The sequence below is a fragment of the Lichenostomus cassidix genome, chromosome 20 (assembly GCF_008360975.1).
Source record: "Lichenostomus cassidix isolate B80296 chromosome 20, HeHo_3.0, whole genome shotgun sequence".
In the NCBI taxonomy this organism is placed as follows: Eukaryota; Metazoa; Chordata; class Aves; order Passeriformes; family Meliphagidae; genus Lichenostomus; species Lichenostomus cassidix.
The window spans coordinates 12,734,671-12,753,842 of NC_139500.1; the positions used below are offsets into that span (position 1 = coordinate 12,734,671).

Below are 19,172 nucleotides of genomic sequence, written 5' to 3' on the forward strand. Positions count from 1 at the left end.
CTTGCTGCAGAGGAATGCTAGTGAGCATGGTATGAATGAATGAATTCTCTATAATTTGAATGAATTCTCTATAATTTTGATGCAAGTCTCCAGTTTGGAAGGCCTGAAGACAGTTTAATTTGGACTGCAAGCAGTGTAGGAAGCATTTTTCTCTGCAGGCTGAAGTTGACAGACCAGTTTCTAACCTGTGCCATTTGCACAAGGAACACCGGTGATCCCAGCTATTGAGGGAAATGTTAAAGTGAATATCACTGGGTGTCTGGGTTCAATGTTTCCAGAGTTGTTATTCTGCCTTTCCTTTCCATGGGCAGTGTATTTGTTTTGGTAGGCAAGGGTCAATGTTTTTCAGCGTTTCCTGCGTGGAAACTTCAGATTCAGAGGAGTTTGCCATGCTCAGTTCTCTCTTGAAGTGGTAGATATTTAGGAGCAACAAGGAATCAGCACTGAGGATTACTATTGCATAAATAATTGTTTCTAGAAAAGGTGTTTAAGGCTGATAGTATGTAATTTCTCAGTCTTTGCTGCTGTAATTTAGAATCTGCTTGTGACAGTCATTTTTGATGCCATTGTAGGGTGTCAGTATGGTATCACACTCATTATCATTCATGTTGCGTTAAGGTTGCAGGAAATTAGTAAAACAGAACCCAGTGTGAGACTTTAGAAGGTAAAGAGTCTCACTCCTTACCACAGAGAATGGGTATATATCTTTAAAATCTCACATTCATTGTACTCTCTCACGCGTTTCTTTAAGTCATTCTCTCACTTTTGTACTCACAGACACCAGGACATTTCCACAAGTTTAGGTGAGATAGCCAGTGTCTGTTTTGTGCTCTGTGGAGGATGGAACAAATGGTATCTGTCACTGTTTATTGTGCTTTAGGTTCCTGTTGCTGACAACAAATTACTAGATGGATGTTTTATATCCTTTAGGAGTCAAGAGTTGTTTTTTGCTAGTACTTTGCTTCAGAATCTGCCTTACTTCAGCTTCCATAAATCTTTGGTGAAGGCTAATGCTGGTTGTTTTTTTCCTTATTTGGAATATCCATATCTTTAAAGCTACAATATGTTTTCCTGTTGGGCTGACAGGAAATGGAATGACATATGTGATGTGACATAACCCTGTTGGCACTCTCCTCTTTGAAGCACAGGCTGTTTTGCTGGCCAGGCATCTGTGCTGGAGTCTTATCAGAGTGAAGGCATCCTGGCCTTGACTCAAACACTCCTCAGTTTTATTACTTCAAGAAGTGCCCTTTGTTATCAAAGCCATTTTAATACTTGTTTTGCTAATTTATATGCACATGTTTTCATTGCTGCTTCATTCATCTCAATTTAGCATCTTTGTTACATTTTCTACAAGATACATTTGCTCATAGCAGTAAAAGATTGAATAGAAAAATTCAGGATGGTCGTTCTAAAGAATAAGTTCAGGTAATCTCACTTGTAGAATTAGAGGAGATGTGACTTGTGACTTGGATAGACCATTGTCCTTGGAAAGGGTGCAGAAATGATAATCTGTGAGGAGATGTAACAAGAAAGTGATTCCTGTGATGAGCCAGGAGTACAATAGATCATATATATATATTGTATACGTAGATCAGATATGGAAAAAAAGTAAAATATACAATTTTAAGACAGGATAGTAGATGAAGCTTCTACTTCAGTGTCAAGGATTTCTCATTAGCAAGTCCACTGTAGGGCCAGGACAGAAGTTGGGGACCTCTTTTCATTTGTTTTGTGGTTTATATATCTTGCTTTTCCCTCCTTGCAGCCTCTGAAGGTCATGTCACTTGGTTTGCTTCCCAAACCGATTAAATTGTATTCCCCGCAAATACATTTTTAGCCAGGGTATTGAATTGGCTCCAGTCTTATCTTCCAGTTGGGATCTCTCTCTTTGTTCTTGGAACATCTGCCTGGATGTTGGCTGCGTACCTGGATACTCTGAGTGTGGAGGCTGCAGGGAGCTGTGCCTGTGCTGGCTCTGATGGCAGGGCAGACAGGACCACACAGCTCAGTAATCCAACCCACAGCCTCTTTTCAGATGCTCTATGCATTTCACATTTGTACAAAAAATAATCCGGGCATTTTAAATTACAGCAGTTGTATTCTGCCACAGGCTGCTTGGATTTTCCAGCCTTCCTGGTGAATGGATGTAGAGCTGCTCATCCACTAATGGCCAAAGGGAGCCAAGCTGCATTCTTTGTTAAACCTCTCTGATCCGTTCCTTATATAAATATCCTTGATGCAAACCTCATAATTGTTTCCCTTTCCAATGTGTACTCAACACTCTTATAATCTGTGTCTATTCTTTTCTCCCTGGTTGACTACTCAGCAGTTTCTTCCTTTCTGTCTTTTGACTTGTTTGAGCAAACTTGACCACATCCTTAAAACTTATTTTAGGGAAAAAAAAGTGTAAACCACTAAAACCAGCTTTTTCAAACCACATTTTACTTTAAAGATGAAACTTGAACAGTGAAAGTAACTGCTAATTTGCTAAGCAAGTAAGTTGCCAAACTCCCTGTCTCTGCCTGGGCTCACTGTGTAGTTACAGCTAACATTAAAGAGAAAAACCTTTTCCACAATATGCATGCTTTCAGTTAAAGAGAGGCTTCAGTGTTTTGGGGGAAGGAGAGAAAGCGTTTCTATAATTTTACACACAAAAAAAGTTCATGTATTTATCACATACCTGTTGATAATCAAGGGACATGTTACATTTTACAAGCAATTTTTTAAACAAAACTTTGCATATTTTATGCTCTTTCCAAAAGTCTGTATTCCTGTTACATCATGAGGTTTTCAAAACCATTGTTAAAATTACAAGGTATGTGAAAAGAATTCTTTTCATTATGCAATTTCTTTTCTACATTATTGAAATTGCAAATGCACTTTGAATAGGAACACCTGCAAAGAGCATCTTAGCATATTATTAAAATTAATTACTAAACATAAAATTTAAAGCAGCCAACAATGTGCAGTGATTTCAGTATTTTTTAAATTATAAAGAGCATGTGCCAGCCTATTTTCAAAGCTGTGCATGTGTAATACAGTCACAGGGTTTCATTCTCACCTAGGTGTCTTCTTTCAAATACATATGAAACAAAATTACCTTCTTCAGTAAGTTGGTTCTTTACCAGATAACTTCCACTGCTGCTTAAAGTTACTTTAGTTAAATTGGTGTGAGACTGAAGGTCTCTCAAGCCTTTGATAGCATTTGTCTTCTGTTTATACTCCCTGATTTTGTAGGGTGAGAAGCTCCTTCCCAGCTCTTCCCTTCCTTTGCTTTAACCACAAAGCACTAAAAAGAGTGGGGAGAAAAGCAGCTTTCTCATGATTTCTTAGAAAAATATCTGAGGCTGCCTTTGCTGCTTTCCTTTTTCCAAAAGTGTTTGTAGCATCTGGCTGCACTCCTGAGAATTTCCTCTTTCTTCCACACCACTGACACTGTAAACTGAGGTGGTGAGATTTGCTGTCTTGGTTGACAATGCCTCAGCAGCACTGGATCATGCCAGAACAGAACCTGCTGGGAAAGCACTGCAGGTGGGATTCAGAGAACAGGACCAAAAGGATGCATGGTCCGAGTTCCCTGCTGTGGGGCAGATTTATTTTAAGTAGTGTTTGTTCAAACCTGCCTGAGTACCAACAATGGCACACGCAATTATAAAGCTGAGTATAATTTATCTAGTAATTTACATGTTATGGTAGGATGTTATAGAACCAAACCTCCTTTGGAGTAGGTATGCAGCCACCAAAGAAATTCAGACAACTATTTGAGTGCGTTTTTTTAATGGCAAGAAGATATTCTTTCTATATTCTGTCTTTTTATTTGCCAAAGAATTTGTCTTGTTCATTTCTGAGAAAATCATACTTACCTGATCATGCTCTGAACATCCATTACACTGCCCCAGTCATTCTCTCACAGTTCTCAAACTTTTCAGCTAATGTTCCTAAATTTCACATTGTCAGGTTTCTTGGAAGTGAGTATAGCAGCATCTGGGAGAAAAATTGGCAATAGGAGTTTATTATCATTTAAAACAAAACCAGAACAACAAAACTAAACACCAACCAACAAATAAAACAAAAACAACAAAAAAACCCCAACAAAACCCAACCCAAACCACACTAAATCCCTGAATATTTCCTAAGTGTTTCATTTTCTACTGCAGAAGAAAAACTGAATATGCATTCTCAGGTTGAAATCATATGTGAAAGTGCTTGTTGCATTACGTTGAATTTATGAAGACATTTGCTTTTCACAATCCTAAGTATCATTTCTATTACAATAAAACTAAATGGAAGTACTTTAACAATGATTGAGGAGTGTATATTGTTGTATTCTGTGATTAGGTTTACAAGTTGCCCTAGCCTGGTTTTGAATTGAAATCATCTGCAACTTTTAACAGAGTTGTTTTTTACACACAAAGAAATTCTGTTTGGTGTATTTGTTTCATAAATAAAGAGGAGTGAAAAGCTAAAAATTAAGTTTAAATATAGAAGTTAGCTGGATATGTGACCAATGGCGTTACTGCCTTTTGCACTGTCTTTTGCTTTAAGTCTAGTTCATTAGTCACCACAGATTCTTCTTTGGCTAATCAGTATATTTTAGCTTTGTTTCCTAACAAAATGAAGTGTATATAATTCCACCTACTCTCTTCCCATTTTCCCTTGTGTTGCACTGGGGACTTTCTTAATTACTGATCCATTTTGGCAAAAATCTGATGGAGATGGAAGTAGTTGATTAAATTTCTATGAGTTGTCAAAAATCCAGGTAAAGTATATACATGCATGATAGGGAAGAGTGCCCAGCTGAGAGAAAAACTGCAGTGTGTGTTCAGTGATTATGCCTTGCTGGAAGCTTGGCATGGAACCAACTATTCCACTTCTGGAGTCTTCCTCATAGGGCAGTTAAGGGGAGTAGAAAAGGCATTGGAGTCAAGGTATTGGAAAACGTGGAAAGAGGTGCAGGGGCTGTTGAAGTGCAGGGCAGAGGTAAATTGTTGCTTCTTGCTTCTTCCTCTGGAACTCTCCTTTTCCGGGTTAATTAATAGAGCTTGCCAGAAAGTGAACAGTCTCTGGATTTTAGCGAGAGTGCAATAAAATAAGACTCTTCAGTTTTATTGTTCAAAAATAATTAGAAACTTTCTGGCAACTGAGAGAACTAAACAATGTGTAGCATAGTTTTCTTTTTTAGAACTTTTTGCAGGCAATATATTCCTGACATTTTTCTTGAATTGGTTGTTGGTGAAGGCTGTGTCTCCCAAGACACACATTTACACATCCATGTGTTAATTTGGTGGGTATTTGCAGGACACTCACTTCAGATGTGGTTAAGCTGCTAGATTTTTTTCCTGCACATTCTCAGTGAAAATGATCAAATCTTACTAAAATAACTTTAAGGAGTGCATTTGCAGGGTTAGAAATGAAAGTTGGCTTTAACATGTGCTTTGAATGAGTGTTGCATGGTGTAAATGCTTAGTGTGGGAGTTCAGTTGAGAATGATCCCCTTCAGGGATCCCAGGTGTATTCTGTGCAGTGTTATTTCTCCAGGTGGAAACTGGCAGCTCTTCTGTAAATCCGAACTCCTTCAGGGTGTCCCATGTGTCTGTCTTGGTCTAGATGTGATCTGATCGCTTCTGTGCAGCATAAAGGATACCCAGGGAGTTTTGTAGAACCAGTCACAGGAGCAAACCTAAGAATGGCCCTCTAAGTCATTTAAATTTAGGCTACTTTTTAAATGCTTACATTAAAATCTTTTTCACTCTAACATGATTTAAATTTGTGTGATTCGCATCTGAAATTTAGTAACAGTATTGAACTCTACTAATAATACCAAATACTATTTAAGCAAGTCATTAATACCTTTTTTTGCTGGTGTCACATTCTGCAGTAGGGAACACTGGCATCAGCAAACTGCAGGGTGAGAGAACTTCCCATTTCACCACTTTCAAATACCTGTGGAATTACCAATTTCACAGTCACTGTCACAGACCTTTGCTTCAAATCGGAGCCTCCAAAAAGAAAGTTGCCGTATTGAGACCCAGTCTCCGTGTACAAATTCTGATTTGCTTGGCATGGCTGGACTGTTTGGAGTTAGATAAATTGCATGTCGTGTTATCAGCTGTAAGTTCATAAATGGAGTCTTTTGACTCACAGATAGCAGCAGCCTAAGCTAACACGTTCCTTTCCCTTTGGAAGTAATGTTGTGTGCAGAAAAGTGCTTGAGAGCTGGCAGGTGATGTTTGCTCTGCCTTGGGATCCCGTTTGGTGGCTGCCCAAAGTGGAGCAGCAGCAGGGGCTCAGTGCTGATGGGCAGCGCCTTGGCAACAGCAGCTGAGCCCCACAAGAGAGGGGTCACCCAGAGAGGAGCACAGTGGGTTCTGAGCAGGGAAGAGAGTGTGGAAGTGGCACGAAGGAGGGAACATGGCATGACAGCAATGTGTTTTAAAAATGAACAGGTGACAGGATATCTGGGTATTTCTAGAGTGATGTCTGTATTTAATATAATAGTGTACCATTTAATTTTTCTGGAAGCTCTACCATGCACATTGTCCACTTTCTCTGTCTGCACCCCAAAACCAAATACTGAAAGTAGGAACCTGTGCAGCCTTGGACTGGGAGGATGAGACCAGGCTCGGAGTGAGGGTTGGGGTGTGCCAAGAAGGAAGGCCGGGCACTAGCTGAAAATTGTCGTGCTGTCTTTCAAAAGTGATGTATTTACTTACTTAGTTAAGTGTTTTCTAGAGTCACAGCCCCTGTCTGTAGAATTTATCTGACCGGGTGAAAACAAAAACTATGCAAAGCAGATTTCTCTAAATATGGAATTAGTTTTCTAATGTAATAGTTTATTTTTAGTCCATTTGCTATGCTTGTGAATTGTGGTGTTTGTTTTTTAAACCAAGTAGTACTTGACATGGGAAGATCAACTTATCCAGGATTTACAACACCAAGACAAGCAGATGTTATAGACATAAGAGGTACAGCAAACTTTGGAATTAGGACATTATTCACTCATTAGTTGGCAGACTAAAGTGACAAAACCAAAAGACCTCTTTTGCCTAGAACCTTTTGCCTAGTTTCAGGTCCATAATAGAGACTGAGCCCTTTGTAAAGCATTTTCTGTGTTTTGGGGAAATGGAAAGGAGCTAAACAGAAAACAAGTGTGATGGGTTTGTTTGCACTGTAATCTATCTCTATGTCAAAAACCAGATGAATTTTTGAGCTTCTGAGTATTGAAATGTTTACATTCACTCTTTATGCAGATTCAAGATCCAGCCCATATTATGGCTGGCAGTGGGTCCAGATCAGGACCAGCCAGTGGGTTGTCCATGAAATCACAGCTTCAGATCACTGGTAAGCCTTTTGAAATTATCTGTCTTTCCTGGTTAGAAATGTGAAAGCATTTTCCCACAATTAAACACAAGTTTTTGTCTTGCACTTCAGGAAGTTTTGTGTTGTAAAGCACCCAAGAGAAGTCAAAATTGATGTTGGACCATCATTACTAGGCAACTGCTTTATTCTGGATTTCATCTAAAATGCATTTTGAAATTATGCATTTTTGTGTAGAAGAAAGCAAAGGAAGGAATAATTCTTTTTGAGTGCTGTTAAGCAAATTGTACAGAGCAGTCCTCATGGAAATGCAATAGTGCATTATGATATTGCTTGCACTTGCTGAAACTTGACATAATATCAAATCTAACACTTTTTCTTGACATTGCTTTTCATTAAATTTGACTTACTGCTTCTCCCATGTTAGATGCTTTTATGGCCACCATTGCAATGGTTAAAAATAAAGGATAAAAAATTTAATAAAAGTGTTGATGAGAATATCACTGTAATTGAACGCCTCTGGATTGTTTGGAAATAGATTTACACCACAGACTTTGCTTTTTGTAGTGCCTCCCCAACAGAGCAGATGTTAAAACTTAACTTAAAAGGTTTCCCCGCTTTTGCTCTCTGAAAATTTTACTGAAGCATAAAAGCTGAATGGGAGATCCGGGGGTGTGTGCAGGTCTCTGTTTAGAAGCACCAAGAGTCAATTTTGCACCCTTAGTGTGAATACCTGTGGGCATATGCTGAAGTTTCAGAAAAGGGAGGTTGTCGGGATGAAAAGAATTGTCAAAAATAGATGGGAAAGCTTTAGACTAGAAAGGAGGTTGGATATCACTGAGCTGCACAGGCTGTGGCTGGCTCTCTGAGGTCACAAGGTTGTGTTTCCTCAGTAGGCTGTAAGGCTTTAGAGAAATCCCTACAGGTTGATGTTGGAGAGAAATTGGAAGACGTTTAGACAGAGGTACATCCTCCACCTAGGGATGGAGAGCAGAGCCAAGGACTGAAGTGCTGATTGCTGTCTAAGGCTTTCCCCGTTCAAGGCCTGGGACTCACACAAAGATAGTGAAACTGAATAAATGCCTCAGAGTTTAGAATTGAGACTGTTGGCATATTTGAACAGATCTGAATTTCTGTAGAAGTTCAAACAAGGTCTGCAGCAAACTGTTGCCTGTGCAATAGGTGTTACCTCCCACATCCTCTACCTTCAGCGCCCCTTTCTGTTGCCCTTGTTAGTTTTAAATGAACTTCAGGGTGTCTGGGTAAGAACAAATCTTGAAAGTAGGTACAAATCCAGCGATTTCTGCTGCCCCAAGGCCAGTCTTCAAGACAATTAGAGATGTTCAGGTATGAGGTGCTATAGCACAGAAGTACTGGAGACAGGAGGGGAAGGATGGGGAGCTGTTTGTGAAAATTAATGAGTTAATTTCTGTGAGATGTCTGTAATACCTAGAGAAAGAGTTTTCCTTGGGAGCAGTTCAGAGCAGTTTATACTAAGCTACTTCTCTAAATCTCTAAAGGAGAATAGACTATAAAGGGAATCTGGGGAGATTAGCCAGATGGGCCTGAATTAGTCATCTCTTTTTTAAGGATGTAATAAGGCTGTGGTGGGTGACAAACACACAGAAGAGCAAGTTGTTCTTTGTTAGAACAGTGAATTCACTGGCCAACTGGAAATGGTTATACCTTTGTTTTCAGTACTGTTTAGTGAGTTCAGTGTTGCCAGTGAATCCAAGAGACCTGGGAGTGAAATGTCAGGGATTGTAAATGGAGACAACATAGCCATGGTGTTTGGAAAGATGGGAATGTTGCAGTCAGTAACTGCATGTTAAAACTGAATGTTAAAAAAACCTCCAAACACCAAAAAAACCCCAGTGAACCAAAACACCCAGAGCATACCCCCTCCCCATCAAAATTAAAGCTCTAGAGCTGCAAGTCCTGTCCAGATTTGCTGTTGCTGGAACAGGAGGTAGTTACTAGAACACAGTTTAGATGCAGCATTTCTGTAAGTTTGCTTAGCCACAGAAAGCTTCACATAAAATTCATTTTCTTAGTGATGTTCTTTTCATGAGAAGTAGTGGCAGTTTTCCACGGTGCCTTAATGACAGGCAGATCATGTTTTGAGCTTAACAAGCAATGTAATAAGCTCCAGGAATTTTCTTGGCTGGTGGTAGACAGGAGAAGGTTGTAGAGGATATTTTCTGCTTTCAGCATCTACGTACTTCTGTGGATCTTGTACTGATTATGATTAATTAGAATGTCTGATGTTGCAAAAATATTGTTGCATGTTTTAGGCATTTGTGTGAGCTATAACATTGTATAAATGAGCTGGAATACAAGAGGGTTTTTAATCCATCTAATGTGTTTTTTTTCTTGAGCATTACTGTCAGGCATCAATGACCTAACATTTGAATTCTGAAGCACACAACTGAAAATACTATTTGCAATTGAAATCTTCCTGAGTAAATGACTGTTTTTTCTCTTTCTTAACAGTTATTTCAGCAAAACTAAAAGAAAAGAATAAGTGGTTTGGACCTAGCCCTTATGTGGAAGTCTCAGTAGATGGACAGTCAAAGAAGACAGAAAAATGCAACAATACAAATAGTCCAAAGTGGAAACAGCATCTTACAGTGTAGGTTTGGTTTTATTTTCCCATTTATTTGAGCTAAATTAATGCAGTTGACAGTGGGCTTGAAGGTTGTGTTTTTACTTTAAGCAAGGAGTAGAGTGTTGCATGAGAAGGGGACATCTGTATACTTTTTTTGGGTAAACATAGTGCAGTCTGAAGTAGATACTTACAAATTGTTACACTGCTTATGCTTATATTCTCTATTAATGTATGTGGCATATCAAAGGTACTCTACTTCTGTGAGTAGTAAGGACAGTAAGGTAATTTAATATTAAAACTGACAGTCCCATGCACATTTTTGTTGCCATATTTATACTTTTCAGAAATTCTATAGCTGAAAAGTGTAGCTGTTCTTTGTGTCCCACCGTGGTGTATCACATCATAGCACTGGTAGTTGGCTCTGTCTTGCGCACCTCCAAATTCAAGCACAAATCCAAAATTCTCAATTAATTTGTGCAATTTGTTAGTATAAAACTCATATCAAATTCAGGAGGAATACAGCTGTTAATGTTTGCTTGGCCCAGTATTTGTGCTGTGAAATGATAGGAAGTGTAAAGCATTGATAAAAAAGATACACAGTTCAGTAAAATGTAGTTTTCTCCTAAGAATGTCACATGTCTGGTATAAAGGTCAGTCTGTGCTTGTGCATTAGACAGGGACTTTTCACAAGGGCATGTCAAGTGGGATATTGGGAAGGAATTCTTCCCTGTGAGAGTGGGGAGGCCCTGGCACAGGGTGCCCAGAGAAGCTGTGGCTGTCCCTGGATCCCTGGCAGTGTCCAAGGCCAGGTTGGATAGGCCTTGGAGCAACCTGGGGTAGCCTAAGATGGGGTGGAATGAGATGAGCTTTAAGGTGCCTCCAATGCAAACCACTCAGTGATTCGCTGATTTGTTTATACTTAAATTGTAGATTATTCTTTTTAAAGCACCTGGAACATTGCCTGATGAAAACCTTTTGTCTATATGTTCTTTTATTGTAATTTAAATTATTATGAAGTTTTAGTTACTACTATTTAATACATTACTTTGCACTGAGATATATTAAGAAAAGGAAGATCTTGTACTTTATATGCATTTCAGTGTAGAAGAGCAAAGGATTTTTTACCTTTTAAAGCTTGCCTTTTTCTCTTTGTAATGGGAACGTTTGTGGTTTGTGCTGTGCAAATACACACAATAACACATGGGCCATTTTTGCTCCTGTTGAGTAAGAGCAGAGACATCCCATGTATATCAACTACATTGAAGACTAAAGCTATATGGGGCTTAGTGAAGTAAATTGGCTTTTAGGAAATATTTTGGCACAGCTGCCTATATTCAGATTCAGGATAAAAAAGGAAAAGTGTAATGGCTTTTGCAAATGAGGGTGGACTCTCTTGGGGTTCCTCTCCTTGGAGAGTTTGTTAGGTGGATCTTCTGAAGGGATTGGCTGACTATGAAAGTCTGGACTTATCAACCATATACGACTGAAATTACTCAAGGAGAAAGTAAGCAGTATTTGTACCTGTTTCACACAATGAAAATAATTTAAAACTATATAAATGCTAAAGTATTCTTTATAGAAAAGGAGTATTAGTATTAAAAATAACTTTGAAGTTGCTGTTATGGAACTTACTATGTATAACTGTGGAGTTGCTGGTAGTTTTTCTGTATTTCCCTTAAAATAGTAGTAATAAAAAATGAACAGTCTTGCCACAGTCTTGATTGACATGACATGACATATACAATTAGAAATAGTCCGATGTTACCACCATTATTTCTTTGTTTTCAAATAACTTCAAGTGACAGTTGAAGTAGATGGCTCAGTTCACCCCCTTCCCCATCAACAAATGCCCTTACAGTACTCAACTTTTCCTTTTCAGAATCGTCACTCCTGTAAGTAAATTAAACTTTCGAGTCTGGAGCCATCAAACATTAAAATCTGATGTCCTTCTGGGGAGTGCTGCTCTGGATATTCATGAGACTTTGAAATCCAACAGTATGAAATGTAAGTCTGAGACTGCGGCACTCAGAGGTACCCTGAGAGTTCCTCAGGAATGTCTGTTAATGAACATGAATGCTGTGTGCACCTCTAAAATGGCCCTGAAGGGTTCCTTTTGGTGTTACAGGTTGCTTTTATGAGGTTCCTCCTACTTTTTCGGAGTAATCTTCTCTGGTTATACACAGGCTGCCATGGTGTCCCTGAAAACAAGATGTTTTTCACTTTCTGATTGTATGCTAGAGTGAGTGAAAAGTTAATTAAAGAAAAGTTTCCTTTTACATAGCTTAAAAATGAAAACAATGGTTGGGGTTCTGGTGCTAGACAGGAAATGTGTAAAGTTATTTTTTGTTCTAAATAGTGCTACAGGGATATGTTGTATTATTTCATTAATCTCAGAATGAGGCTTTGGGCAATTTGTGCATCCTGGGAAGCTTGAAGGAGAAGTACAGAATTCTGCAGACCCATTACAGCACTCATGGGGCTGCAGCACAGAGCTTTGTGCTGTCCTGCTCTTGTTCTGTCCTTTAAAGAAGTATTTGCTTCCCAACTGTCACATGTGGGTGTTGCAGATGGAGAATGTTGACAGCAGTGAGAGCTGCTCTTCTGGCAGTGTCTGTCCTGCTGAATCTGGGTGAAAATCCCCTTGGGTCAGTGTATTTGCTGTCTGACACCAAGCACCTGTTAAAGTTCACTGGGGTTTGTTTCAAACACTTTCAGCAAGAATGTTTGTTTATCGTTCTGTTTCACTGAAAACCCTGAATATAGCATTGGTCTGGGGTTATGATGGAAAATGTTCACATTCTCAAAGTAAATCTTGATGTCATTAGGTAAATGTGAAGCTTTTTAGTCAGGACACAGAAATTATGTCTGCTCTTTGTCAAGAATAAGGTGAATTATACTTTCAAACCATATTGAGGACAGGTGCATTAATTGCTGCAGAAATGTGAGACTCAATCTCTGCTGTAATGATAATCCTTTCTAGGCAGCAACATGATTATGCTCCAGTTTTGCCCTTTTTGTAGAAACAATAACTTTCTAATGATACATGAAAATGCTGGGTTTTATCACACAAAAAAATAATGGATAGGCAGAGCTGCAGTTCTGGCAAGTGTTTGGGTTTTTTTTTTTCCCTTGATAATTGAGGTCTGCAATTGGCTTCTTGAATAAAAGGCCCTTTTTTCCTCATGTAGTAGTTAAACTGCTTTGTCCTGTGTTCTTTTCCAGTGGAGCAGGTAGTGGTGACGTTGCACCTCGTTGGTGACAGGGAGCCAGCAGAAGTGGTGGGAGATCTGTCAGTCTGTCTGGATGGGATGCAGGTGGATCCCGAGCTCTTGACCAATGGGGAAGCCTCAGGTACAAGAAGTAAGTACCTTTAAGGTCAAATCTACATGTATCTGCTATACAAAGCGTTCTCAGGGGGAAGCTTTAACATAATTTTTAAATAATCCTAATACCAGCAGTTTCTGTAACGTTCTATTTGTAGAGACCAGAAATCTCATGTATTTTTAGTTGAGGTGGAGTCATAGTTCACAGGGCAGACATTCAATCGTGCTGTAACAAAAACCAGATCAGCATCTTTATTTTCTGGACTTTGCAAACTTTTATCTAGCAATCCCAAACATAAATGAAAGCCTCTAGCTTCCCTGCATTCTAATAACATCATAAACAGAAAAAAATATAAAGTTGGTTTGATCTCATCATCATCCTAGTAAAAAGTGTTCTGCTTACTAGGAGACATGGATTTATATTGATTTTTCTTGAAATAGCTCATTTAAATAAATGTATTCATAGATTTCATTCCCTGTGGAGAGCTGCAGAGAGGGAACCACTTTCTGTTTAGTTGGTGTGTATAGTTTTTTAAACTGAAAACTAGAATACATGTAAAATATCTAATTATACTAAAATGAAAAGGTGATTTTAATTCTCTTGGAGCAGTACAGGCAGTGGAACATTTTTGAAATACTGTACATTGAGAAGTAGAACTAGGTGAGTGGTTATTTTTCTAGAAGGTGGCAGGAAAGACTGTCTGCTGTAGTGACTGGCTGGGCACTTACCTGGAAAGTTTTAGGCTTCTGGGTTGTGGGGGGTTTTTTAAAGTCCCAGAGGAAGTTGCTTTGAGATTTTGTCAGAGTATCATAAAAAAATTGAATTAAATCACAATTTCTGTAACCATTATTTCTTAGAGCTTTTAATCCTTTTTATTTGCATTTTGTTAAAAGGATCAATTGCACAGTTGGATTGTGTGGATATTTTTTTGGTAAATAAAAGCCAAATGCTCAAATTGTGTTCTACTTGAAGAGCAAGGGGTGAGGTGTAGTGATAGAAATATCTTGTGAAAGTACCAAATTTGCCTCTTACACAATACTTGATTTTCATCTGTGCTTTCTTCCATTTCCCAAAGTTCACCTCCTGAGAAAAAGGTGGGAAAGATCATGCAGGTCGTGGAGTTGAGTGCTATTTACAGTGTTGGGCTTGACATACCTAGCTGGAAGTTCAGCAGAAGGTTCCCAGATAATCAGGGCCCTGGAGCACATAAGGAAGGAGTTAAATGTTAAAGTAGTCTAGCACATTGTACAGACTAATGCACTTCAGGCAAATACATTGTTTATGGAGTTGCTTTTAAGTTCAGATTTCTCTTTTTGGGATTAAATTCCTTCCGTGCACAGGTCCACCAAGAGCACATCATCCTAAGCCTTTCTGTGACTACATCCTTGTCTTTGGCCTAGATCTGTCCACAGTTCCCATCGGAACTGAGAACTGATTTCTTTATTAATGACATTTGTTTAACTCTATGGAAATAAAGTATTGGTGCTGTCTACATTAATGAGCAGTTCTGTGCTGCATATTCAAGGTTTGCAAATGCTGGTACAAATGGCAAATATTTCCAAGCTGGCTGAATAAGCAGTTGCAAAACATTTGCAAATCTAGGCTGAGCTGCTGTAATGCTTTTGGAGTGCAGCCATATTTTGTACCTGCTTCAATGCCTTATGTTAAATAATTTACTGAGAAGGGGAAGGGTCTGGACTGGGGAGCCCCAGAAAACAAAGCCTCCAGCCAACCAGAGAGGAGATTTTAGTGAAGTTTTTGCCCTTTCTGCTCTGGCTGTCATTGTTGAAAGGGAGAGAATATGAAAACCAAGCTCCACTTAAAGAATAAACACTGCTTTACACTGCTACAAAGACAGTGTTATTAAACTGTGTTCGTGTTTGGGAATATTCATATTCATACAGTCAAATTAGATCCTGTTATATCTTCCATAACGTGGAAGTATTACAGTGGCAGTAGTTTAGCTGTGTGTGAACACAATTTTTTTATAGAGACATGCAAAATGTGTACATCTTTGAAACACAGTAGATAAGCAGCAAATAGTGTCTCATCTCCACACTTGAAAGACGTGTGAGCATTGAAGGCTGCTGCTTTCCTTGGAAATTATTCAGTGTTGCTTTTATTTCTGTTGACATTTTCTTCCTGGTATTTAAGGTCCTACACAGAGTGAAAGCTCCAGAGTAAGAAGCGATACACGGTAAGACTTTCTTCATCCTTATTTTTTTTTTAATTCTGCCTTTTAGTATTTGCAGTTTTGAAAGAGGAATTGTGTGTTTTACAAAGAAGACAATGAAAAATTTATGAATATGCCCTGCGGCAGTATCTGTTAAGATCTGAGCATGTCCTAAACAAAAATACTGAACTGTTGTTCAGCTCCATTGTCTGGCCTCAGTTTGCCTCCATACCTGACTGATCTTTTTGTTTTTTCCCTTTGTGTTCCTCATCCTTCTCCAGTGATTACCCAAAGTAAAGTATATATATATATAAACCCCCAAACAAATGGCACTGGTTATTTTTACACTGGTTTGCTTTATAGCATGGAGGTATCAGAATTATATTTAGCTTTGTTAAGAAGATCCCAAAAGCTGTCTGACACTTACAGTGCGTTAAGGCTGATATCGGATTATGAGCCCTGCTGCTTGGTAGGATAAGAGTGTGACCCAGCACCATGTTACTTTAATTAGTTCCCACTACTACAAGTATTTTAGGGACCTGAACAGGGCACAACACTCTGGATGACATCCAGAGTAGCCAAGCTAAATTTCACTTTTTTTTCTTTTTAATAGATTGTTTTCTTGGCTATGTTGCCTGAAGTCTTCCCATTTGTTCTGTTTCCTTTTTGTGCTTCTAAGAATGTTTCTATGCCTGGGTAGTCAGAATCCCTGAGTATGTATTAGGATAATAACAACAATAATAATAATGATTCAGTTTTTATATCAACCAGGAGGCTTTTGGTGGTCATTGTGATGATCATGTAAATGAATGAAAGGGCATGCAGTGAGAGAGCAAAGGGAAATGGCTGAAAAAGGGACTAAAGCTCCTACAGACTTGAGATCATTAATGATTTGGACTCACTTTCAGAGTCACTTACTTCAGGGTTGTAGTATGAATTATGTGCACCACACCTAGTGTAGAACAAAAGTGTGTTTGACAGTGGTACTGAGGTTAAATGAACATGATTTAATTGGTCCCCTATGATTTGTGATTTACTTAGCCTTACCTACTTGTTTTTACTTTATGTGCATTTAAAGGAGTGTAATTTTAGAGGAACTGGGTTGGAACTGTAACCTCTTGTTTTATTTCTGATGGTTTATCTGCTTGACCTGCAAATCCACTAGAATTTTAGTTGACAACCTTTGTATTTTGCTCAACATGTTCTGAAAATAAAATTCTTTAGAATAAAGATGTCAATACGTCTAACTCTGCTTAAGGAGCTACAAATATATGAGAATAATACTCTGCTAGGTGTAAGTGAACAGCACAGCATGGGTCAGTATTGCTATGTAGTTTCTTAATTCCTGTAAGGTTGAGCAGTTTATATTCCTAGCTTTTGATCAGAACTTTAATGCTCAGTCCTAAATTCTTCAGCCTGTTCCAGAATTGATTTTAGAGGGAAAGTTATGTATTCATAAGTAAGATTTCTAAAACCTTTGCGGCTTTTTCTGTGTTCTGAGCATATGCCAGCCCTGTGGAGTAAAGGCACAAAGGCTGTTCTCAGGTCTTAGCTTCTCATCTCATTAGAGACAAGTGGGACTCATGGGCAGAAATAGCTGAGCAGAAAAGTCCAGAGCCTGGACCTAAAGGCAAGTGTATTGAATTGGGAAAAAAAAGAGGAAATTTTGGTGAGAGATGTTATACACATCTACTTCACCACCTTTCCATCAGCTGAGGTTTCAGGTACCTCAGGAAATAAACTCTGAGCATGTTTTTACAGATGTAAAGATGCTTGGAATTATTGTAAGAATCTCACCTAGTTCTAACAATTGCATTCTAGTGTCTTTCACATTACTTTCCAACCCCCCTGGAAGTGTCCCAGGCCAGGCTGGATGGGGCTTGGAGCAACCTGGTCTAGTGGAAGGGGGCTGGAATGAGCTGAGCTTTGAGGCTCTTCACAACCCAAACTCTTCCATGATTCTGTGATTTGCAAATTTTCATGTCAAATGCATTATTAGAACAATTCTCTGTGTCTTTTCCTGCAAAAGGACTAACTCAAATGGCCTTGAAAACTGTGAGGATGCTGCTTCCAGTGAAAACAAGACTGTTAATGGCAGTGACTCTCCGTTACTCACAAATGGCAACTGCAAACCTGCCAGACCTCCGAGGCCTGCCAGACCTCCACCCCCCACTCCCCGCAGACCCCCGTCAGTAGCCGGTACGTCCGTGGGGCTGGGCTCTCCTTGAGTGAACATAACTGTGTCTGCTCCTGGTGTTCACCTGCACTTTTTGGTAGTCAATTCTTTGGCAGGTCATTCCTGAAGGAGTATTTTTTAGCTTGCATGGGGGTGCATGTTGTTTAGTCGTTGTTCCTGTTACTGGAAATTTCTTGTTTCCGTGTCTGCTCAGTGGTGGCAGTGATGGGGCTGCAAAGATTGGAGCTGGGACCAGGAGAGCACAAGTGAATGCTGCTGCAGCACTGAGGCACCCACTGAGGGTGACATGAAATCCACTGAAAGACACAGAACTGTCTCAAGTTGATAATACGGGATTTAGAAATACTGTTAATTGGTTTCTACAATTCCAGCTAAATTCTGTGACGTTCCAGCACTTTAAACATTCATTACTCTTTTGTGCTGAAATGGATAGTTTTGGTTTTTTTTTAATCTAGTTATTTAAAAACTACCTTAAGGCCACTAATTCTGAAAAGTTATTTGCTGGTTTTGGGGTAATTCCTTTACACCCATACAGTGCAATGTTTCAGTAATGTCATTATTACAATTGATAAATCCTGGGTCTGGATGGGCCCTGCAATACAGTAATTACTTTAAAAGATTAATCCAGTGCAGTTAGTTAATAAGACCTGTGTTCAGCTTCTAACCCTACCCACCAAATGGCTTTAAGATAAAACTGAAAACATTTAAAGAATATATGTGTGTTCCCCTCCCATTGTGATTGTTACTTTTCCATGCAATATCAGATCTCTTCCTGAAAATTTATGCTTATCATCACTTAAATTAGTGTTCCAAATAATAAATGGAAAATAATTCATTAATTCAAGGAAGCAGGGTTTTGTTTATCATCATTTAATGTTTACAGAATGCAGATAACAAGGTGAATATTACTTATTCTGTTAGAAATATCAAAGTTGTGCTGTTGATGGCAGTTCTTCGATTAAAGCATTTTTGAAGTGAGACAGAATTGCTGTTTAGTTTTTGTGTGAGCTGCAAAACGTAGCTGTGGAAACAGCAGTTGTTGCAGGTTTCCTTTTGTGATGTACAACTTGTACAATGGATTGGTGATAAATGTCAGCTAAAGGCTTTTTCTCTTCTCTCCCTGACATCTCTGACATCACAGCAAGTGCAAATGGTCCTTCATCCACATCCACAGAAAGCGATGGGGCCAGTGCAGGATCACTGGCAGGAACAGCCTCAAATACACCTTCAGAGCAGAGCCCTGAGGGGGCAACAGCCGCAACCACAGCTCCTGCCACTCCTGCACTCACCACTCCTCCAGTGTCAAGACAAGTCCAGCCAGTAAATCCTCCACCTCAGGCCCTTACCACAGTCAGTCAAGGTCCTCTTCCACCTGGGTATGGGTTTAATGACTTCTTTCTCCCTGTATGTGCTGACTTTTCTGGCTTTATTTTATTTTACTTACAGTAGGTGTAACAAAACATTGATAACATCTGTCATTCGCTGCATGACAAATATCCCCTCAATATGAATTTGGAGGGTTTTATAACTGCTTTGTCTGGTCAATCTTC

At 39.1% G+C, this 19,172-nt stretch overlaps 1 protein-coding gene across 3 annotated transcripts in view; it reads left to right on the plus strand.

Moving 5' to 3' along the window:
• Positions 1-19,172, plus strand: part of ITCH (itchy E3 ubiquitin protein ligase) — a 57,864-nt gene that overhangs the window by 17,353 nt on the left and 21,339 nt on the right. For all 3 annotated transcript variants that reach the window (XM_085079553.1, XM_085079552.1, XM_085079551.1), the window contains 7 exons: positions 7,254-7,344; positions 9,814-9,952; positions 11,808-11,932; positions 13,151-13,288; positions 15,407-15,449; positions 17,455-17,624; positions 18,764-18,998. In XM_085079553.1, the coding sequence (XP_084935679.1) occupies positions 7,275-7,344; positions 9,814-9,952; positions 11,808-11,932; positions 13,151-13,288; positions 15,407-15,449; positions 17,455-17,624; positions 18,764-18,998 (920 nt within the window). In that variant the 5' untranslated portion in view covers positions 7,254-7,274. Of the gene's footprint in view, positions 1-7,253; positions 7,345-9,813; positions 9,953-11,807; positions 11,933-13,150; positions 13,289-15,406; positions 15,450-17,454; positions 17,625-18,763; positions 18,999-19,172 lie in introns of those variants that run through there.